The 24,045-nt window shown below is 48.2% G+C and overlaps 1 protein-coding gene across 1 annotated transcript in view; it reads left to right on the plus strand.

Annotated features, from left to right (window-relative positions):
* The window catches only part of LOC144762006 (transcription factor 23-like), a 158,221-nt gene that overhangs the window by 77,615 nt on the left and 56,561 nt on the right, over positions 1–24,045 (plus strand). The window contains exon 2 of the mRNA XM_078647168.1: positions 19,100–19,387. Within this exon, the coding sequence (XP_078503294.1) occupies positions 19,100–19,387 (288 nt within the window). The remainder of the gene's footprint in view (positions 1–19,099; positions 19,388–24,045) is intronic.

The raw sequence follows: 24,045 nt of genomic DNA on the forward strand, positions 1-24,045 counted from the left end.
GCCATCACACCTACAATGCTGTACCTGCTAACAAATGGGCTGTTCATACCACCGACCAAAAAACATCCATGGAAAGCATTGTCAAGGCAGAAGACCACCAACATGAGGAGAGCCATGCGATGGATCTTCACCAAACAGAAAGGGAAACACTAACCATCCTCCAGGGCATCAGGAAGGATGGGCCCCAGGGCCCAACGGGCTGCCTGGGCATATCTTTACGGAAGATCGTGAATACTGGGCACCCCATATTCAAAACGTATTCAATCATTGCTATAACTTTTCTGCTGTTCGGGATTCATGGAAAGGCTCCATCCTACATCCCAGTCACAAAAAGAGGGATGCCTCTGATCCAGGGAGTTATAGATTGATTGCACGTCTGGACGTGGAAGGAAAGACATTTGCAAAAATTCTCTTGAAAGAGCTAGAGTGATGGATCACGGAAAATCAAGTAATCCCGCATTACCAGACTGGCGTTCGGCCGAATTCGTCACACTTTCATATCTGGCAACAACGGCAACTGGGGCCACCTCCCCTCCATTAATATGCATGTTTTGTGGACTAGAGTGCCGCCTTTGATGGAGTTGATCGAAACATTCTGTGGGCAAAATTGGCTAAGTGGGGTATACCATGGAAACTGCTTGCAGCCGTCTTATCACTCTACACCGGTCCGTGGGTGCGAGTAAAGCTCACTAGCACATGCGCAACTGCCGAGATCTTCACAAAAAGGGGGCTAAAACCGGGCTGCGGGATCACCCCCACCCTGTTTAACTTGCACACTGCTGACCTGGGAGAAGCACTGTTAAAAACCAACAACTTTCCTCCAAAATTGGACCACCTTAGACTGCCAATTATGCAGTATATGGACGATCTCGTCTTGTTGGATCATACAAGAATTGGCATGAAAAGGGCATTAGAGACGCTACATAATTACAACATGGAAAACAAGCTCGCAGCTAATGCATTTAAGACTAAAGTGCTGATCTTTGGTCACAAGTCAAAAAAACAAATACTAGCATGGCAGTTGGGGCCTCTAAGGATAAGCACGAACAATAAATACACCTACCGAGTACAACTTACTGATACCTGTAGACCAGCCCTGCAGGTTAAAGCACTGGAGGCAAAAGCAGCTGAGCTAACATATGGCCTGTGCAAACTACACCACAAGCTTGTAAGCCACTCGACGGAGGGGATCCGACGAGTTATGCAAGCCAAGCTAATGCCAACACTCAGCTATGGCCACCTTGTCTTCCCTGGCCTGTTGACCAAAAAATTGGAGGGTCTCTATATAATGGCGTATAGAAAAGTCTTCAAGCTCCCTCACACGACCAGGCGCTCACTGATCCGATTAGAGTTCAACATCACAGCAATGGACAATGAATGTAAAAAAGACATAGTCAAACTCCAACACAATGTGATCAATGAATGCTCGGGCACGATCAGGGCAGCGCTACAGGTGGTCTTTACAGATAACAACAGTCGCTGGGCGAGGTATCTCTTGATTGCCAAACAAACACTGGGACCATCAATCGAACCTTCCACAGACATACCACTAACAAAGTGCAGATTAAAGAACCTGCTAAAAAAGTGTGGCAAGAACATCTCGAGGCAACAAGACCTTGAACGGATCATATCAGTCCTGGGTACAGAAGGCCTTGTTAACTCACATGAAAGCACTACATGTCAGCCCTACTTAAAAGCAGGTCTTGGAAGGCAAGCCCTACAAAATGTCATGAGAGTGAGGCTCTTAACTTTGCCTATACAAGACTACAGAGCCCACTGGAAAAACTGGTCATCAAATGTCTCCGGCTGTTGTCTGTGTCAACACCACATAGAATCTGCGGAGCATGTCACTTGCTTCTGCCCAGCCCTGCTTTCCCCAAGGTGTTTGTATTTAAGAACCATGCTTATACATCATGGCGTTAGAAAATGTAAGGAGGCCTTAAGGCATATCTACACCACCACAGTCCCGATGGAGCTGGCACTAATTGGGAAGTTTTATGTGGCTGCTGGAACGCTCATACGATCAGCAAAAGTAGTGACAGTTGAATAAACTATGCTTCAAGTACCACTGACATTTGTAATTACTTATCACCGCATATTTAATAATATACATGTCTATACTAATATGAGGTAGGAACAGGATGCCCCCAGCAGTTTTGCACATCCCCTGTATGTTAAATTCTGCATGCGCTGTCTCTAAATGGACCGCTTTTTTTTCTTCCCTTTATTTTTTTTTGGTACTGAGTAATTTGGGCCTCATTTATGAGAAATGACGCATCGCTGCGTGAAAGCAGCAATGCGTCACTTCTCAGTGCGCACTCCTTGGGACATGATTGATGCGTCATATTTACAGTATGACGCATCATGTCGCAAGGAGTTACAGATACATCAGTATTTCTGACGTATCTGTAAGCGCAAAAGTCACGCATTGCTGGAGTGTGTCACAAAAGTGACGCAACTCCATCAATGCGTCCTTTCACATGGGGAAAGCCCCATGTGAAAGGGCTTGCGTCAGTCTTACGCCTGCTGTGAGGCAGGCGCAAGATTTTGACGCAACAGCGTCCTAAAAGTGATGCAGTGAAATCTCATAGATTTCACTCTGTCACTATTACGAGGCTTTTTGCATGTGAACGCCCCCCTTGCATACATTATACCTGACGCAGGTAAAATGTAGCGCAGGGGTTTACAAAGTGACGCATCTGCTTAGATGCGTCACTTTGTAAATAGTGCGCAACAGGAGGCATGTTTTACGCCGCCGATGCGTCAAAAAAAGTGACGCATCGAAGCGCAAAACTGACGCAAGGCCTCATAAATGAGGCCCTTTGTGTTTAGTTATCTTATAGTATTTTTGCATTTTAAACATGTTGTTTTACTTAGATTTTATGTATTTTATTATTATTTTTTCTAAACTTGCACTTTCTGCCGTTTTTGTAAAAGATTTTACTTAATCATACAATAAAGTTTCTTTCGATTTCATACTGGGTAAAGTGCTGGATTTTGGGGCGGAGGGGGTGCAAATTAAATATTCCTATTCCGACCTTAAAAACATTGGGAAAAAGGTTGGACGTTTACATTTCAAAGTTAACTAATCCCACAATCGTATAATATAAATGTTGTAAAGTCTGCCAATATCGGGTATCCTTGTGCCAACATGTGCACAGAAATGCGAAAGCGTTGCTACAGCTCGCCTAGCCATTGCTCTACCTTTCACTCTTTCCTCTTTTTTCTCCTTTTTCCTTTCTTTTAGCTGTCCCCCTTTTTTTTTCTTCTTCTTCTGTCACCGACTGCTGGGATTAGTCTCATGTTATCCACAAAGGCGCACTATCCTCAATCGATGTATACACATGTAAACATTTCTTAGGATACATTATGGTTACCCTGATATATGCTCTCTGTATACCTTGTAAAAATCAATAAAATATTTCGGAAAAAAAATAAATTACATTAAAAAGAGTACATTCCAGAAATGCTTTTTAATTATCTCAAAAAATGCACAACATCAAAAAGCATATTGAAATAACTACCAAAAAACTAAACAATTGCTTTTTTTTAATCGCTGTATTTACAAATTGCCTCTACCGCAGTAAGTGGCAGTTTTCCAGCATAAACCTTAATTTTTAGGGTTGCCACTTCTGCTAGTGGGATTTAACGAAAATGAGATGCAAGGTAGGCGTTCCCGTGCAAAAAACGCTGCTAACCCCAGTTCGCGATATTTACAAGAAATTCCTTGTATGGTGCAAAACCAAAAAAACTGCCTCTAACTACAGTGGGACAGGAACAGACTAATTTGCATATAGCCAAGTTCTGAGCTGGGATGGTGCAGTGAGCTAAAAAACGGTGATGGATCAAGCCCTGATCTTTGGACTGGGTAAGAGTGGTCTGCTTAATTCAGGCACTCTGTTCATCACCACCCCCTTTTCTGAATCACTTTGTCCACCATAAGCGTGGAAGGGTATACTCAGATGTGAGTCCCTTGCTCATTGCACCATCAGGATTCAAGCAAGCCGGGCCGACGACGCCTGAAATGGCAGAAACCGGTCTCCGGAAGCTTGTGTCCTTCCCAGTATAAGAATTGGCTTGGTAGTTTGGTTTGCCCTGTTCCCATCATGCACTGGGACAGGAACAGACTAATTTGCATATAGCCAAGTTCTGAGCTGGGATGGTGCAGTGAGCTAAAAAACGGTGATGGATCAAGCCCTGATCTTTGGACTGGGTAAGAGTGGTCTGCGTAATTCAGGCACTCTGTTCATCACCACCCCCTTTTCTGAATCATTTTGTCCACCATAAGCGTGGAAGGGTATACTCAGATGTGAGTCCCTTGCTCATTGCACCATCAGGATTCAAGCAAGCTGGGCCGACGACGCCTGAAATGGCAGAAACCGGTCCCCGGAAGCTTGTGTCCTTCCCAGTATAAGAATTGGCTTGGTAGTTTGGCTTGCCCTGTTCCCATCATGCACTGGGACAGGAACAGACTAATTTGCATATAGCCAAGTTCTGAGCTGGGATGGTGCAGTGAGCTAAAAACCGGTGATGGATCAAGCCCTGATCTTTGGACTGGGTAAGAGTGGTCTCCTTAATTCAGGCACTCTGTTCATCACCACCCCCTTTTCTGAATCATTTTGTCCACCATAAGCGTGGAAGGGTATACTCAGATGTGAGTCCCTTGCTCATTGCACCATCAGGATTCAAGCAAGCCGGGCCGACGACGCCTGAAATGGCAGAAACCGGTCCCCGGAAGCGTGTGTCCTTCCAAGTATAAGAATTGGCTTGGTAGTTTGGTTTGCCCTGTTCCCATCATGCACTGGGACAGGAACAGACTAATTTGCATATAGCCAAGTTCTGAGCTGGGATGGTGCAGTGAGCTAAAAAACGGTGATGGATCAAGCCCTGATCTTTGGACTGGGTAAGAGTGGTCTGCTTAATTCAGGCACTCTGTTCATCACCACCCCCTTTTCTGAATCATTTTGTCCACCATAAGCGTGGAAGGGTATACTCAAATGTGAGTCCCTTGATCATTGCACCATCAGGATTCAAGCAAGCCGGGCCGACGACGCCTGAAATGGCAGAAACCGGTCCCCGGAAGCTTGTGTCCTTCCCAGTATAAGAATTGGCTTGGTAGTTTGGTTTGCCCTGTTCCCATCATGCACTGGGACAGGAACAGACTAATTTGCATATAGCCAAGTTCTGAGCTGGGATGGTGCAGTGAGCTAAAAAACGGTGATGGATCAAGCCCTGATCTTTGGACTGGGTAAGAGTGGTCTGCTTAATTCAGGCACTCTGTTCATCACCACCCCCTTTTCTGAATCATTCTGTCCACCATAAGCGTGGAAGGGTATACTCAGATGTGAGTCCCTTGCTCATTGCACCATCAGGATTCAAGAAAGCCGGGCCGACGACGCCTGAAATGGCAGAAACCGGTCCCCGGAAGCTTGTGTCCTTCCCAGTATAAGAATTGGCTTGGTAGTTTGGTTTGCCCTGTTCCCATCATGCACTGGGACAGGAACAGACTAATTTGCATATAGCCAAGTTCTGAGCTGGGATGGTGCAGTGAGCTAAAAAACGGTGATGGATCAAGCCCTGATCTTTGGACTGGGTAAGAGTGGTCTGCTTAATTCAGGCACTCTGTTCATCACCACCCCCTTTTCTGAATCATTTTGTCCACCATAAGCGTGGAAGGGTATACTCAGATGTGAGTCCCTTGCTCATTGCACCATCAGGATTCAAGCAAGCCGGGCCGACGACGCCTGAAATGGCAGAAACCGGTCCCCGGAAGCTTGTGTCCTTCCCAGTATAAGAATTGGCTTGGTAGTTTGGTTTGCCCTGTTCCCATCATGCACTGGGACAGGAACAGACTAATTTGCATATAGCCAAGTTCTGAGCTGGGATGGTGCAGTGAGCTAAAAAACGGTGATGGATCAAGCCCTGATCTTTGGACTGGGTAAGAGTGGTCTGCTTAATTCAGGCACTCTGTTCATCACCACCCCCTTTTCTGAATCATTTTGTCCACCATAAGCGTGGAAGGGTATACTCAGATGTGAGTCCCTTGCTCATTGCACCATCAGGATTCAAGCAAGCCGGGCCGACGACGCCTGAAATGGCAGAAACCGGTCCCCGGAAGCTTGTGTCCTTCCCAGTATAAGAATTGGCTTGGTAGTTTGGTTTGCCCTGTTCCCATCATGCACTGGGACAGGAACAGACTAATTTGCATATAGCCAAGTTCTGAGCTGGGATGGTGCAGTGAGCTAAAAAACGGTGATGGATCAAGCCCTGATCTTTGGACTGGGTAAGAGTGGTCTGCTTAATTCAGGCACTCTGTTCATCACCACCCCCTTTTCTGAATCATTTTGTCCACCATAAGCGTGGAAGGGTATACTCAGATGTGAGTCCCTTGCTCATTGCACCATCAGGATTCAAGCAAGCCGGGCCGACGACGCCTGAAATGGCAGAAACCGGTCCCCGGAAGCTTGTGTCCTTCCCAGTATAAGAATTGGCTTGGTAGTTTGGTTTGCCCTGTTCCCATCATGCACTGGGACAGGAACAGACTAATTTACATATAGCCAAGTTCTGAGCTGGGATGGTGCAGTGAGCTAAAAAACGGTGATGGATCAAGCCCTGATCTTTGGACTGGGTAAGAGTGGTCTGCTTAATTCAGGCACTCTGTTCATCACCACCCCCTTTTCTGAATCATTTTGTCCACCATAAGCGTGGATGGGTATACTCAGATGTGAGTCCCTTGCTCATTGCACCATCAGGATTCAAGCAAGCCGGGCCGACGACGCCTGAAATGGCAGAAACCGGTCCCCGGAAGCTTGTGTCCTTCCCAGTATAAGAATTGGCTTGGTAGTTTGGTTTGCCCTGTTCCCATCATGCACTGGGACAGGAACAGACTAATTTGCATATAGCCAAGTTCTGAGCTGGGATGGTGCAGTGAGCTAAAAAACGGTGATGGATCAAGCCCTGATCTTTGGACTGGGTAAGAGTGGTCTGCTTAATTCAGGCACTCTGTTCATCACCACCCCCTTTTCTGAATCATTTTGTCCACCATAAGCGTGGAAGGGTATACTCAGATGTGAGTCCCTTGCTCATTGCACCATCAGGATTCAAGCAAGCCGGGCCGACGACGCCTGAAATGGCAGAAACCGGTCCCCGGAAGCTTGTGTCCTTCCCAGTATAAGAATTGGCTTGGTAGTTTGGTTTGCCCTGTTCCCATCATGCACTGGCACAGGAAAAGACTAATTTGCATATAGCCAAGTTCTGAGCTGGGATGGTGCAGTGAGCTAAAAAACGGTGATGGATCAAGCCCTGATCTTTGGACTGGGTAAGAGTGGTCTGCTTAATTCAGGCACTCTGTTCATCACCAACCCCTTTTCTGAATCATTTTGTCCACCATAAGCGTGGAAGGGTATACTCAGATGTGAGTCCCTTGCTCATTGCACCATCAGGATTCAAGCAAGCTGGGCCGACGACGCCTGAAATGGCAGAAACCGGTCCCCGGAAGCTTGTGTCCTTCCCAGTATAAGAATTGGCTTGGTAGTTTGGCTTGCCCTGTTCCCATCATGCACTGGGACAGGAACAGACTAATTTGCATATAGCCAAGTTCTGAGCTTGGATGGTGCAGTGAGCTAAAAAACGGTGATGGATCAAGCCCTGATCTTTGGACTGGGTAAGAGTGGTCTGCTTAATTCAGGCACTCTGTTCATCACCACCCCCTTTTCTGAATCATTTTGTCCACCATAAGCGTGGAAGGGTATACTCAGATGCGAGTCCCTTGCTCATTGCACCATCAGGATTCAAGCAAGCCGGGCCGACGACGCCTGAAATGGCAGAAACCGGTCCCCGGAAGCGTGTGTCCTTCCCAGTATAAGAATTGGCTTGGTAGTTTGGTTTGCCCTGTTCCCATCATGCACTGGGACAGGAACAGACTAATTTGCATATAGCCAAGTTCTGAGCTGGGATGGTGCAGTGAGCTAAAAAACGGTGATGGATCAAGCCCTGATCTTTGGACTGGGTAAGAGTGGTCTGCTTAATTCAGGCACTCTGTTCATCACCACCCCCTTTTCTGAATCATTTTGTCCACCATAAGCGTGGAAGGGTATACTCAGATGTGAGTCACTTGCTCATTGCACCATCAGGATTCAAGCAAGCCGGACCGATGACGCCTGAAATGGCAGAAACCGGTCCCCGGAAGCTTGTGTCCTTCCCAGTATAAGAATTGGCTTGGTAGTTTGGTTTGCCCTGTTCCCATCATGCACTGGGACAGGAACAGACTAATTTGCATATAGCCAAGTTCTGAGCTGGGATGGTGCAGTGAGCTAAAAAACGGTGATGGATCAAGCCCTGATCTTTGGACTGGGTAAGAGTGGTCTGCTTAATTCAGGCACTCTGTTCATCATCACCCCCTTTTCTGAATCATTTTGTCCACCATAAGCGTGGAAGGGTATACTCAGATGTGAGTCCCTTGCTCATTGCACCATCAGGATTCAAGCAAGCCGGGCCGACGACGCCTGAAATGGCAGAAACCGGTCCCCGGAAGCTTGTGTCCTTCCCAGTATAAGAATTGGCTTGGTAGTTTGGTTTGCCCTGTTCCCATCATGCACTGGGACAGGAACAGACTAATTTGCATATAGCCAAGTTCTGAGCTGGGATGGTGCAGTGAGCTAAAAAACGGTGATGGATCAAGCCCTGATCTTTGGACTGGGTAAGAGTGGTCTGCTTAATTCAGGCACTCTGTTCATCACCACCCCCTTTTCTGAATCATTTTGTCCACCATAAGCGTGGAAGGGTATACTCAGATGTGAGTCCCTTGCTCATTGCACCATCAGGATTCAAGCAAGCCGGGCCGACGACGCCTGAAATGGCAGAAACCGGTCCCCGGAAGCTTGTGTCCTTCCCAGTATAAGAATTGGCTTGGTAGTTTGGTTTGCCCTGTTCCCATCATGCACTGGGACAGGAACAGACTAATTTTCATATAGCCAAGTTCTGAGCTGGGATGGTGCAGTGAGCTAAAAAACGGTGATGGATCAAGCCCTGATATTTGGACTGGGTAAGAGTGGTCTGCTTAATTCAGGCACTCTGTTCATCACCACCCCCTTTTCTGAATCATTTTGTCCACTATAAGCGTGGAAGGGTATACTCAGATGTGAGTCCCTTGCTCATTGCACCATCAGGATTCAAGCAAGCCGGGCCGACGACGCCTGAAATGGCAGAAACCGGTCCCCGGAAGCTTGTGTCCTTCCCAGTATAAGAATTGGCTTGGTAGTTTGGTTTGCCCTGTTCCCATCATGCACTGGGACAGGAACAGACTAATTTGCATATAGCCAAGTTCTGAGCTGGGATGGTGCAGTGAGCTAAAAAACGGTGATGGATCAAGCCCTGATCTTTGGACAGGGCAAGAGTGGTCTGCTTAATTCAGGCACTCTGTTCATCACCACCCCCTTTTCTGAATCATTTTGTCCACCATAAGCGTGGAAGGGTATACTCAGATGTGAGTCCCTTGCTCATTGCACCATCAGGATTCAAGCAAGCCGGGCCGACGACGCCTGAAATGGCAGAAACCGGTCCCCGGAAGCTTGTGTCCTTCCCAGTATAAGAATTGGCTTGGTAGTTTGGTTTGCTCTGTTCCCATCATGCACTGGGACAGGAACAGACTAATTTGCATATAGCCAAGTTCTGAGCTGGGATGGTGCAGTGAGCTAAAAAACAATGATGGATCAAGCCCTGATCTTTTGACTGGGTAAGAGTGGTCTGCTTAATTCAGGCACTCTGTTCATCACCACCCCCTTTTCTGTATTAACTGCACAGCGCTCCATGTCGCATTTTAATGACAGATACATCTGTAATACTGACGTATCTGTCAGCGCTAAAGTCACGCATTGCTGCAGTTGCATAGGGCCAGCCTATCCCTGTGGCACTGTGTTACCCTTTTGCCTGCCATGAGGCAGGCGTAAGGTACTGACGCAGTGGTGTCCTACAATTTTTGCAGTGTAATCTGATGGATTTCACTGCGCCACTCCTATGAGGCTTTGTTGCATGGGAACGCCCAACCTGCATTTGCCATACCTGATGCAGGTATAATGTGGCACAGGGCTTCACAAGTTCACGCATATACCTAGATGCGTCACTTTGCAAATACGGTGCAATGTAGTGCAAGAATCACGCTGCACGTACGTCAAGAAAATGACACACTGGCGGAGTAAAACTGTCAGAAGGGGTTTATGAATAAGGCCCCCTGTCTTTTTCCGCTATGTTGGCGCACAATGGCTGCCATGCGCCAACACAGGCATCCTTGCACCATGGTGCAAGGGTGACTGTGTTGCTGAGTTGATTGATGTTGTGGCTTCATCTCTTCTTGAGACGTCTGCAGGTGGGGCTGGACTAGTGGAGGGCGGGAGTCAACCAGTTGGCCTTCTTGGAGTGTAGTTTGCCTGGTCTTTTCTTAACCACTTGGATGCTAAGGTGTTTTATGGCTCCGCATGCACTTTCCATTGAAATCAATGGAAACTCCATGACGAGTTACCCTTGTCATTAGCACTGAAGGGGTTAAGGGATGTCAGGGTACCTGCGCAGTCAGAGATCCATTGGTGGAGATTGCGCACTGCGGTGTTGGCATCTGTAAGCGTTGGCGGAGTGGTGGTGCTGAGGGAGTTGACAGGAAGTTCTTGGGTGGCCCTGATCCAGCTGTGACAGGGGGTGCAATGATGGCAATAGTGTATGGTGTGCAACGGTGTGGTGTAAACAATGATGGTTGGTACAGGAGAGTCCTGTGGTGTGGCTGTAGTTGCAGTTCCCGCTGGTGGAGAAGACGGGAATGAGCGTGTGTCAGACTATGTGGGTTGGTGTGGTGACTAGCTGCTTGAGTCCGATGTTGGCGTGCTTTGCCAGGAGGGGGTGGTGTTCTGGTCACTGGGGTTGTCCAGGTGGAACAAGTCGGTGTAGTCGGGGGATGGGAGAGCCCAGGGCGTGATGAGGTCTACGATGGCATCTGTGAATTGGGGTTCATGACCTGGGGGGCCTGTAGATTAGGGTACCGCAGAGGTTGGTGTTGGAGTTTGTCCGGATCTGGAAGTGGAGGTGTTCCATGGTAAGCGTCGGGTCATTAGAGTGCGTGGTCACTCTGAGTGGGCTTTTGTTGACAATTGCAATGCTTCCTCCTGGGTGCTTGGGGTGGTCCATGCAAATGAATTTGTAGCCGACGTGGATTGTGATGGCGATGTCCAGTCCGGAGCAGAGGTTGGTCCAGGTTTCCATAAAGAAGGGGATGTCTGAACAGGTGGCACCGAGGAGGTTCCAGATTTCTGTTGCGTGTTTGTGGAGGAACGCATGCTGAGGAGGGATGCAGTTGAGCCTGTAGGCTGCGCTGTTGGTCAGCTGGGCGGCAGGATGGGCTGGTGTGCTGATGTGGCAGAAGGTGCGTTTGCAGTTTCAACAGGTGCAACAGAATTCTACAGTGTTGCTAGATGGCAGACAGTGTGGCGTCCAGGGCTGATGGCAAGGAAGGTGTTGGCGTCGTAGCGGTGGAGTGTCCGAGAGGAAGGGTCCTTGGTGCTGGGTGCGATCCAGGGGTGGACAGACGCAGACGGGCTTGTCTTTGGTGCACCAGTGGTACCTCCGCTGCACATGGCGTTACAGCGGCCGCCATTAAGTAGTGCTGCGGGGGGGACTGGACAGCTGGGAGGTGGAAAATGCGGGAAAGGACACTGGAGGGGGCAGGGACGTGGGGGGGAGCGGGGGTTGTAAATATATATTTTTTTAATTCTTACCTCGAGGCCGGGTCCCGCGCCTTCTGTGCTTCTGCTCTCCTGAGTCTCCTTCCAGGAACTGGAATCAGGCAGCCAGGCTTCCTCTCTGAAGCCAATCACAATGCTACAATGAGGCATTTTGATTGTTCCTGAGAGCCATGACAAGGCGTTCATCCAGGGGCTGAAGGGGTGGACAAGAACTCCATGCAGGCTGTAATGCAGCCTGCATTGCAAACAGGGAAGTGCACATGATTGCTTTGGGTGGCCTGAGAGGGCTGACCAAACAGTCATTGCGCAATTGAGTGGGAATACCACTCCGCCCCTGCCTTGCTCCGTGAGTAGAGCAGCCCCACCCACCCTCCCGTCTGCAAAGGAAACATAGCATTAGTACCTGTTAGAACTGGGGGTCTCTAATTGGCAGAGGTAAGTACCTTTGACCAAGTAGGGACCCACACTTCTAGTCAGGGTAAAAGGATATCCACAGTAGATAACCCCTGCTCACCCCCTAGGTAGCTTGGCACGAGCAGACAGGCTTATCCCCAAGGCAATGTATACTAGTTGCACTTAACACACGCAGTAATTTCTCAACACACCACAAACTGGGACCACACAGGTAGGTAAATGTAAAAATATATCTTTATCTAGTTTCAGCAGGAAAAATAAAACAGTTACACGATGATAGCTCTTAATCAAAAGGTTGCACTTAATCTTGATGGTTGTGCTTAACTTATTAGGAAGTTCTTATTAAAAACAGTCTCAAGTCTCTCAATATTGGCACCAAAAACAATGCGGCTGTGCTGTAAATCACAGTCAGCTCTCTGCTAATTCTAGCGGTGTTAATTTGGGTTCCCCTCACCGTTGCGCTCCCTCTGAAGCCTCAGCGCTCGAGAACAGCCCTGGCCGGTCCCGTCAGCTCTCCCGCCCACTCTCGACAATCCAACGAGCGGTGGGGAGCTAGTGCGGCACTTCCTTACTGGGACGACAGGCCAGGGGCGAAGAACACTCGCGTTGCTCCCTCGGCGAGGACGGGTCTTTCTTCGGCGTCAAGCGCGGTTTCCAGCCAGGCTCGGATGACGATGGCCAATCCGGTCGCGGCCCTCACGGTGAGCCTCCACAGTCACCCGGTAGTCAGCCAATGGCAGTGCGGCTCCCGGGGCAGGCCCTTGATGACGCGAACACCGGCAACCAATCACCACACGGCCTCGGTGATGACGCGACGGCGCTGGGGCCAATCCCAGCTCGGCATAGTGAGGGGGCTCGACTCTCTCCTCCAATGAGAGAGCAGCGGGCTCGATCTTCGCTTCGATGGTACCGGCAAGGTACAGCGGACTTCGTAGGGTGTTTTCCGACCCCGGGCCGCGGTGGTGAAACTGCGCACAGGCTGAATGAACCCGCCCCGCACTGGGGAGGCTCACAACCCTTCGGCCACCACAAAACACGTGTCGATGAACACGTTCATCTCACAACACGGTAGGCAGTGATCAGCGCGGCACTCTCGATCGGGTCAGAGAGCAGCCAGTGCGCTACACGGGGCAAACAGCATGGCTCTGTCGAGCAGCCCACGATCTCCACAGCACACAGCAACTCACGATCTTTTCAGCCCACAGCAGCTTCAGGGGACACAGCAGAGTTTTGTAGTCCTTGGCAACCTTTCTGTCCCTGGGTTGCAAAACAGGAGGCCAGCTCTTCTCAGGCCCTTGGAGATTCAGAGACACAGCACACAGCAAAGTCTTTGTAGGTCAAGCAGGCAGGGCCACAGCACACAGCAAAGTCCCTTCTTCTCCTTAGCTTCAGATGAACAGCAGAACAGGTCAGCCCTTGGAGCACACAGCAAGGCAATCTTCCTTCAGTTCTTCAGCGGTTCTTCTTCCAGCAGAGGTTCCTCTTGATTGTAGAATCTGATTTTCTGTTGTCAGGGGTCCTTCTCGTATACCCCTAAAAGTCTTTGAAGTCTTTGTGCAAGTGGGCCCTAAGCCCGGTCTAAACCAGTTCTGGGTGTTGCTGGAGCACTGGGGCTTCCTGGCTTCCTTCTTCCTTTCATTGTGAGGGGCAGAGGTGACAGTCGCCCAGCGGGAGGTGGAGCCAGCATTGTGGCAGGCAGGTACAGCCCTATTCACTCCCAGGTGCTATCTCCTCCCACCACTCTAATTGCAGATGCAGTCATTCAAGCACGGGCTGACTCAGACAACCTCCCGGGGGCTCCCCAGCCCCTGTCACCCTCAAACCAAACAGTCAATCCACAAGCAGGCCCAGGCACACAGAAGGGTTAGACAAGAGAACAGCCACTTTCTAAAAGTACTGTTCTCAAACACAGAATTTAAAAACAACCTTTCCTAAAAGATGTGTTTTTAAATTCTGAGTTCAGGGATATCAATCACTTATGTCCCATCTTGTTCCTCTGAGAAGATAGGCTGGTATCCATTGGGACCAGCCTCCCCCATGTTACTCTATGGAGCAAGATAACCTTGCAGCAGTGAGCACACAAAATGGCTGCTGCTTACTACCAGAGCATGTTACCTGCACTAGTACATGCTCTACCTTTCCTATACACTGCACCCTGCCCAGGGGGGGAATCTTGAGCCTTCCATAGGGGTGACCAATGTGTACATAAAGGGAAGGGTTAGGCCCAGCCAGTGGGGACACTGGCCAGGAGGACATGGCAGTTCACTGACTGCACACAGGCACTGCGGTGGCAGGCCCGAGACACCCTTTTAGGGCTACTTATGTGGGTGGCGCAATCAGCGCTGCAGGCCCACTAGTAGCATCTGTCATCACCAGCCCTGGCACACACAGTGCACTTTACTAGGGACTTCATGGTGATACAAATATGCCAATCAGGTATACCCAATCAATATGATAATTTACATAGGGAGCACTTACACTCTGGCACTGATCAGCAGTGGCAGAGTGTCCAAAGCATCTAAACCAGCAAAAACAAAATCCAGCACAGCATCAAAAATACAGAAGGCAGAGGCAAAAAGATAGGGGAAACCCACGCCAACGGTGTCAGGTCTAACAGTACCTAAGAAATTTATCATCATGTTTCCTCTTCTTGCACTGCTTGAAAGCAGTGGGGTGATGCTCTTCCACCATAGCGGATAAGCCACTGGGGGTGCGTCACCCACAGATGCTAGGCCTGGGCCCTACTCGACCCCTGGGCCTCCTCCAGTACGGGTCCCACCTTCTCCTCACCTGGGTGTTGACACTGTGGCGCAAACCACTGCACTCTCTCCAAATCTATGACTCGGCCAGTAGGAGTCTCAGCCAGGCGGGATTTCACTAGCTTGGGTACAGCAGTCACCGCCAAGTCCACTGGGGAACCTCCTAATGCAGGTGATGCAACAGGGCCCCTTTAGGCGTGACGTTGTAGCGCTCCGCCACACAAGTTCGGCGCAGCTGAGGGGCCTCACCCTCCACAGCATCCGGCCAGCGCAACATCCTCCGGCCGGTGATGCAGAGAGGTGTGGCCCACCATTGGTAATCTCCTCCGTGCACTCCGATGTAATGGTGGCGCGTGGTATGCGACGCATCCCTGGTTTTGCCCAGCGATGCGTCTCTTTTCATGATTGCAGCCCTGGATTTCCTCTTCCCCTGGGACTCTGGCTGGTCATCCTGACTCTTGGGGGGCTTGGGGGAGTTGTTGATCCCTGCCGCCCTTGGCCCTGGCTGCTCCATTCTGCATTCCATTGGTTTTGTTTCCTATTTTACATTGGAGGTAGACTTATAGGCTATATTTGCCTCTAGTGGCAAAAAAAGTCACAGTGGGCTGACTAACGTGAGTTTTTTTGCCGCTAATGGGCCTTTTGTCAGATTTCGCCCTCTAACTTTAGAATTGGTATCGTCTTCATGCTAGTGTTAGCTGCAGTTTTCACCACGGCTACCTGAAACTATCGCCATGTAGCGACGTATTGTAAATACATCGCTAACAGGCCGATAGTTTTTGGTGATAGGTCGCGTTAAGAAAACTGACACTAACTATCGTTAGTGTTAGTTAGCGGCAGTTCTTGTACATTTACCCCTATATTCTTTCCACTATATTTTGCCGTAACACCATAGGTAGCACCACTGAAGGAGTCAGCTACACATATCAAAGGGCATACATTGGACCAGGTGTGGACAACTAACCTCACGGTTTCTACACCCACAGTTTTACCATGCATCTGGTCCGACCACCATCTAATAAAATTTACAGTCTCAATTCCCACTTGCAGTAAGACCCCCACGATCAAGGGTGGCTTGATCAGAAAATGGAGCACCCTTAATAAACAGGACTTTTTGGATAGTCTAACTAGCTCCACCCCCGCATTCAATCCAGATGTGGATCACTTTGAAGCCAACATCTCAGCCTGGTTATTAGCAGCCAGCAACAAACATGCCTCGCTCAAAAAAATTCAAACTCGCCAGCCGTTTTGAAGCTCAGAAATGGTTCTCCTCTGAGCTAAGAGCTCAAAAACTAGATCTCCGCCAAAAAGAGAGGAAATGGAGACTCACTTATACCCCTGAAGGAAAACATCACTACCTGACTGCCCGCTAAGATTATAAAAAAAAGCCAGTATCTCAGCCAAAGCCAGCTACTTCTCGGCAAGAATCACAAAGTCTAACAATAAATCGAAGGATATCTTCGCCATAGTGAACGAGCTATCCAATGCAGAGAGAATTCTTCCCAAGCACATTGCGACCCAAGACTTGTGTGATTCCCTAAAAAATTATTTTTGGGAAAAAATTGTTAACATCAAAGCCAGTATCCCTAGCTCCTGTTCCAAGGAGATCCCCCCTGCCATGATATCAAATCCCTACACTCTAGATAAGTTTCCCCTCATAGATGCCCAGTCCCTGCAGGTTTTACTGTTCAGGGTGAACTCTGGCTCTCCAAGGGACTGCTGCCCCCCGCATATTCCAAAGGACACTCTTTCTGTCCTTTCTCTTCCTATCCTGACCTTCCTAAACAAATCCCTCTCTCAGGGCAGGGCCCCCAAAGCATTCAAGGACACAGTCGTGGTCCCCCTCCTAAAGAAACCAGGAGCGGACCCCCAGAACCAATTCAACTACAGGCCCATCTCCCTGCTCCCCTACTTGGCTAAGGTCCTTGAAGCCCATGTAGCAACATGCTTGTATAATTTTATCGAGCAGTCTGACTACTTAGACCCTCACCAAGCAGGGTTCCGCCCTGCTCACTCTACAGAGACAGTAATTCTAGCAGTATTGGATGCCCTTCGAGGAAATGCTGATAAAGGAATCTCTCAGGGTCTGGTCCTTCTAGATCTCTCGGCCACGTTCAACACGGTCGATCGTGTCATCCTAATGGACCATCTGGAGCAGGCCAGCATCCGTGACTCAGCTCTCAGCTGGATTAGGTCTTTCCTCAGCGGCCACCCTCAAGCGGTACGGTTAGCCCCTTTCACTGCACCTAAGCTAACTACTACATGTGGGGTCCATCAGAGATCCTCACTTTCTCCCTTAACACTATCAATGCTACAGCAATTCATCCTCTGTGCTGCAGATCCTTGAATTCCATTGTTCATGACGAGCTCAGCTCGCCATGAGCACACAAGCAGTGTACTGCATGACGAGCTCAGCTCGTCTTGAGCATGGAAGGGGTTAATGTTCAACTTGCAACTGCTACCCGTGATTCAGTCCTTGAAGGAACGAAAAACTACCACTTTTAACTATGCGGATGATCTTCAGCTGATCTTCATGATAGACAACTCCCCTGAATCAATCCTGGAATTCCAGGGCACCATGCTTCATATCCGCCAGTGAATGGACCGAAACCATCTGAAACTGAATCCCAGCAAGACCGAGCCAGTCTTGAACGGGAACAGTCAAACCCTCTGGGGCCCACATTATTGGCCAGCAGAACTTGGGTCTCCCCCATTGCATCCACCTCGGTCAAAAGTCATGGGGTGATCATTAACAATGACCTGTCTCTAAAAACCCAAGTAGGCACAGTGGTCTCCACCTGCTTCTTCCAGCTACGCAGGATTAGGAAGATCAGTCGTATGTTCACCCACTCTGCCCTGATTCAGGTTGTGATAGCCTTGGTACTATCACACCTGGATTATGCTAACTCTATATACCTGGGCCTACCACTCTTCCTTAGTAAATACCTCCAGCTAGTCCAGAACCAGGCGGCCAGATTGATCCATCAGCAACTCAGATGGCAATCGGCCAGACCCCTGCTAAAAAAACGTTTACTGGCTCCCCATCCCCCAATGCATAGCATTCAAGACGGCCTGTATCATCTTCAAGTCCCTTCATGGCTGGAGCCCCAAATTTATCAAATGCCTCCTACCTAGGTACACCCCTTCTCATAACCTTCGTTCCGCCAACCTCCAACTTCTGACCACCACGTCTTTTGAGCTACAACATCAGGGTGGCCGCAGGTTTGCGATTTTAGCCCCAGACTCTGGAACTCCCTTCCGTTAGAGATCCGATCTTGTAACAACCTCTTGAGCTTTAACAAAATGCTCAAAACATGGCTGTTTACACAGGCCCACGTGTAACTCCTCCAACGGTCCCAGCATATGCTAGAGCTAGCGCCATGAAACCTCCCTGCGAACGTGCGCTTTACAAGAAATTAATAACATAACATAACATACCAAAAGTTGAAACAATGAAATATAACCTGCAATGAGAAAAGGTGTGAGGATGACCAACTGATTCAATAGTGTGGCTGGCCTGTCCAAGAAAGGTATAGCAAGTGTGTGGTTCATGCTGCCCTCTTAGAGGTATGGAAAAGCTCTTGACAGTTCTTTGCACTGTGCCATTACAATTATGGCTGCCGGGTGTCATGTGTTTCTGCGGTCAATGAAAGGTACTTTCTTTGTGTATGTATTGTACTTAAGACTTGCAGAAGAAGTGCAAGCTTCCCTCACATATTAAACAGGTACAGCACAGTCCGCATCTGTACACAATACCTCAGAAATATAAGGGATGTACCACTAGCAGAAGTAGTGCAAGCTGGCCTTGCACATAGAAAGGTAAAGCCCAGGCAGCAGCATTAGACAATACCTCAGACATAGAGGGATATAAGACTGACGGAGGATATACGACTGGCAGAAGTAGTGTAAGTTGAAGTTCCCTTAAGACTGGCAGAAGTAATGCAAGCTTCCCTCACACATAGAACAGGTAGGATTACACAATTCCTGAGCCGTAGAAAGCATATAAAATTAACAGAAGTAATGCAAGCTCTGTGTTCAGTTCAGCAGCCGGATTGGTAGGTGTGCTAGGAAGTATGTTTCAGAAATAGAGATCCCAGGGATAAGCACATGAGCTATCTGTGAATAAATAGTAGACAGTGGTGTACAGCTGGGGCACTCAGTCAAGAAGGAGTATCTCAATGTACCTTTCTCTCATCACAGGAGATCACAACCGGTCATGGAGTCCTGAAGCCACCTCCACCTCCAGGGAAGCAGTGTCCTGAAAATGCTGCTCGCGAGCGGAGTCGTGTCCGAACCCTACGCCAGGCCTTCCTCGCCCTCCAGGCTGCACTCCCTTCGGTGCCTCCGGACACCAAGCTCTCCAAGCTGGACGTGCTTGTTCTGGCCACCAGCTACATTGCCCACCTCACCCAGACCCTGGACCAGGACCGCCAGCTGCCCGAGGACAGCCAAATACTCAAGGGATCCGGCTATCTGCACCCCATGAAGGTAAAAGCAATTATAGACTACTGGGATTGCTTGGGAAGGAATGTGCATGTGTGCAGAATTTATACAACCTTTACCTTGTCTTCTGTATTTATTAGTCTCCAGAATCACAAGTAGGATTGCCTCATTACAGTTCTTTCAACAAATATCATTTGGAGAGATGACTGACTCTGCTTTGCATACTTATTTAGAGTTTTTTTCTACAGTGATGCTGCACTTTGTGGTATGAGAACACCTTACACAGAGCACAATTGATACATAGGCACGCAGGTCAATACATAAATTGTGACATGGGAGGAAAGAGCAGGCAGAAGAAGACAACGAAGGGTGGAGAAAGGAAGATGGAGGGGAAGACGGGAGAAGGGAGAGGGACAGTTATGACAACCAGGGATAATACAGCAGAACAGGGACTCACTGTGGTAAAAAGAAATGAGCCTGAACACCAGAAGAAGGAGATGCAACCATAAGCAGAAATAAGACCATCAGAACATAGTTACTAGAGACTTTTTCAAGACCTGATTAACGTAGGTACATTTTGAACAGGTCAGTCTTTAGAACTTTTCAGGAGGAAAGGTTGTACAGTGCTAATAACAGCTGAAAAGAGAGGTAGTTCCAGGAGGGCACAGCAGAACCAGAGAAAGATTGTTTTAGAGCATGGGAAGTACAGAGTTAAGGTGCTTCCAACAGAAGCAAATTCTTGCACCTGAGACATCTCATGACAAGGTAAATGTTTAAGAGGTGAGCTAGGTATCTTGGTCTGCCGGATTGAAGTGCCTTGAATGTAGGACAGCAGATTTTAATCTTTATAGGCGCTTCCAAAGGAAGTCAGTGCAGGTTTGTCAGAAGGGGGGTGAGGTCATCCGATTTAGTTGAGCTGTCAGGTTGAGGAAGGCCTTGAGGTGGTACCGGTTCTTCAATGGAAGGCCTAAAAGGATAGCGTTACCCACATAGATGGTAGAGATGATGAGAGTGTGGGCTGTGGTCCTCAGCTGGTCATTAGTAAGGATGAATTGTATTCTCTTTAGTTGGCGAAGATAGGAGTGGGCTGACCGGCCTAATTTGTTCCCTTGAGTTGGCATTGATAAAGTCAAGTCTATCCTACTGAGAAAGGAGGAAGTTCTGCATGTCGTCAGAGTGGAACTTAGACACAAGCGATAGACAAAAATGAAGCTAAACTTGCTCAAGAGCTGGGCACTCTTTTTAGTTAGGTCAGAATGGATTACGTTGGGGGAATTATAGAGCAATCGCTTCAGGAGTTTACCATCAGAACTAGTAAGAGGATCCTTTACAGCTGGATGTACGTTGTTACAACGCATGCTTTTAGCACGCATGCTGTAACAACGCGGTTTTTATAACGCATTCTTTTACAACGCATAACAGAAAGGGGTGTTGGATAGTGAATATTTTAATTTACTATTCCAACACCAGTCCCCGTTGACACTAGGGAAGGTGTTGGATAGTAAATTAAAAGTATTCCCTATCCTTGAGCGCCCCCCAGAGTCATGCGTTGTAATAGAATGCGATTTAAAAACCGCGTTGTAATAGCACTGCGTGCTAAAAGTTGCGTCGTAAACGACGTTCCCCCTTACGGCGGGACGGCGAAGCAGAGCTGGGCATATGGCTAGCAGCAGGGTCAATGCTGAGAGGTGACCGGTGCGCAGTGAGAATCCAAAGGAGAGCTGATTACTGGTGCAGTCCAAATGGACCTAAGTGAAAATGAAAAAAGCTTTAATGAGAAATACAACAATGAGGATTACAAAAGGTTGTCAATATTGAAGAACCCATAATAAAGATTGTATAAATATGAAAATATGTATCACTCTAACTTCAACTTTCAACTTATCCTTAACAACAACACTATGTCTGCGCCTACCGCTACGTCTAAACCTACCTCTACGTCGATACCTACCTCTACGTCTGCACCTACCTCTACGTCTGCTTCTACCTCTACGTTTGCACCTACCTTTATGTCTGCACCTACCACTTCATCTAAAGCTACCCTACCAAGTCTGCATGGGGCAGAGTCTCTCCCATTTTAGGCCTGTGTTCTGGAATATCCCACTTTCACGTGCGCCAACGTGTGCCCACGACTTTAATATACAAACAGCACGCGTGGTTTTGCAACACTTTAGTGTGTCCACAAAGAACATCTAATCGAACTGTGAATGTACTATTGCAATGCACATGTATTGTCTTCTTCAGTGTCTCTCTTTGTTTTCTACTCTTTGTCTCATGTTGTGCTTTACTGTACTGTACTCAGTCCAGCCTTGAGAAGGTCCCAGGTTTTGATGTTTAGTTGAATGTAATTCCACTTATCAATATGCATTTATGATGCCATCATGTAAAGTTTTGTGTAGAAGGATGACATACGTGTACATGATCAAATGTCCATCATACCTGAGCTTGGCTTTTTCACTTGATCGCAGTTTCACACATGAAAACACAATGATGTTTAACAGTTTATGTTAACGAGATATCTTTTAATTAATGTCATTAAACCACAGAACATGAGCATCTAAGCACTTTGGGGCAGATTCATAAGCCCCTTGCGCCACTTTTGCGTCTCTTTTAACATGGGAAAAGGGGAACAGCGTTTACAACGCAACTTTTACAACACAGTACCTTTACCACGCAACTTTTACAACGCAAGTCGTTACAACGACTTGTGCTGGGGGGCGCTCTAGGATAGGGAATAGTTAATTTACTATCCAAAACCTTCCCTACTATTCACGGGGACTGGAGTTGGAATAGTAAATTAAACTATTCACTATCCAGCACCCCCCAACGCAAGTCGTTGTAACGACTTGCGTTGTGAAAGTTGCGTGGTAAAGGCATGCGTTGTAAAAGCATGCGTGGTAATGACATACATCCTGGGAAAAGTGACCGCAAAAGTGGAGAAAGGGGCTTGTAAATCTGTTCCCTCTATTTAGAGCGCCAGGCATGTTTTGTGGATGGCTTTAACCCAGATAGATGCTTGGCTTAGCCACTGAACATATTAATTTTTTTAATTGGGTATTATTAGGGAGTGGGCAAAGAGCAAACAGCTCTTGTTTCTCTTGAAAGTATTGCCTCAGGGCCACTAAACCCAATAAAGCGTAAGCAACGGTATGGAAAATCTGAAACTTTGGAAAGCTCAGATTTAATTTTGACTAGGATAAACTGATACAAAATAACTTACATATATATAAAATACACATAAACTATAGTTCCATAATAAATAAAAAAGTATTTTCTACGTTATAGAATTTAAATAAATTATTAAGAATAAAAAACACGGAAATAACCCATAAAATTATATTGAAAAATTATGTAAACTAAAACATTTTAAAAATAATACTTCCGAGGGAGGAGCTTCGCGCGCATCCGAGATGGCCGCGTGAGCACAGGGCTCCCGAGACCCTCGCCACCTCCTGCATCGATCCTGAATTTTATCCTGATCATGAAGACTGATTATTGAAGACGCAACCCAGCTGATATAATAGCTGCTTTCAAAAATCGATTTGGGCTCCGGGAACCGCAACTACGATACTTTGAACTTTTGTGGCCTGCTTCATGGGGCTGCCTGGGGCTCGAGTCTTTCTAATGCCCAGGCAGTAGTTGAACAACAACGGCCCGCGGGGTTCTGTTCCCAACCTTGGAGTTAACTTTCGGTTTCGTTTTTTGGTTTCTTGGTCTCCTCCCATCTCAAGACCGCTCTGGTAGCCCGGGACGCAGCCGGACCCCGCAACTTCACCGTGTGCCAACTGCTGAGTGTTTTTGCTTGTGGTGTCATCCTGCTGAGATTCGCTTTTGGAGATCCCGGTGGGTGAATCGTGTGGAGCCATTTTCACCAGGTCCCAAAGGCCCCTCTGGGGCACAACACCCACTATGGCGGGCAAACCCGATAGCGAGAAACGAAAGATCAAGACTATTCACCGGGGGGGGGGTACCATTCAATCGAAGGTTATGGATCGCTATACCCATCCTAAGGGGTCCCCCGTGGGGCGAGTAGGTCTCTTGAGGAAGCGGGTGACAGCTCAGCCGCGGCGGATGATTTGACTCTACAGGATGTCATTGCTAGCATGAAGACCTCAATCGGCCAGCAATATGAGGCTCTGGCCCTCAAGCTTGACACTGTAGCAATCGACGTCAATTTAATCAGGGTGACTTATCAAAGACTAACGAAAAATCCTTAGATTTGAAGACCTCCAGCCTTACGACTGATGTGTCCAAGTTACAGACGGAGGTTCGCAACCTACGATCCTCCAATGATCTCTTTGCTCGTCGGCTGGAGGATTTTGAAAGTCGGACCAGACGCAATAATGTACGTATTATTGGGGTCCCTGAAAAATCGGAAGAACCTGCTGCAGATCTCCTTGTGGAGGACCTCATCCTAAATCATCTCGCCCCAGGGGCCTGAGCAATTTCTTTGTGGTGGAACATGCACACAGAGTGCCAGGTGGGAAGCCAAAGCAGGGTGCCCCTCCGCGGCCTATCATCGCCAAGATTCTCAACTTCAGGGATAGAGACGCTATTCTCCAGGCATCGCGGGCGGGCGGCCCCATGAAGTACGAAAACACTACGGTGAGCTTCTACCCAGACTTTACCCAGTTCGTTCAGAAGCAAAGGATGGAGTTTCGGGGGGGTGAAGCGACGACTGAGGGACATGGGTATGAAATACG

This window comes from Lissotriton helveticus, chromosome 6 (genome assembly GCF_964261635.1).
Source record: "Lissotriton helveticus chromosome 6, aLisHel1.1, whole genome shotgun sequence".
Classification (NCBI taxonomy): Eukaryota; Metazoa; Chordata; class Amphibia; order Caudata; family Salamandridae; genus Lissotriton; species Lissotriton helveticus.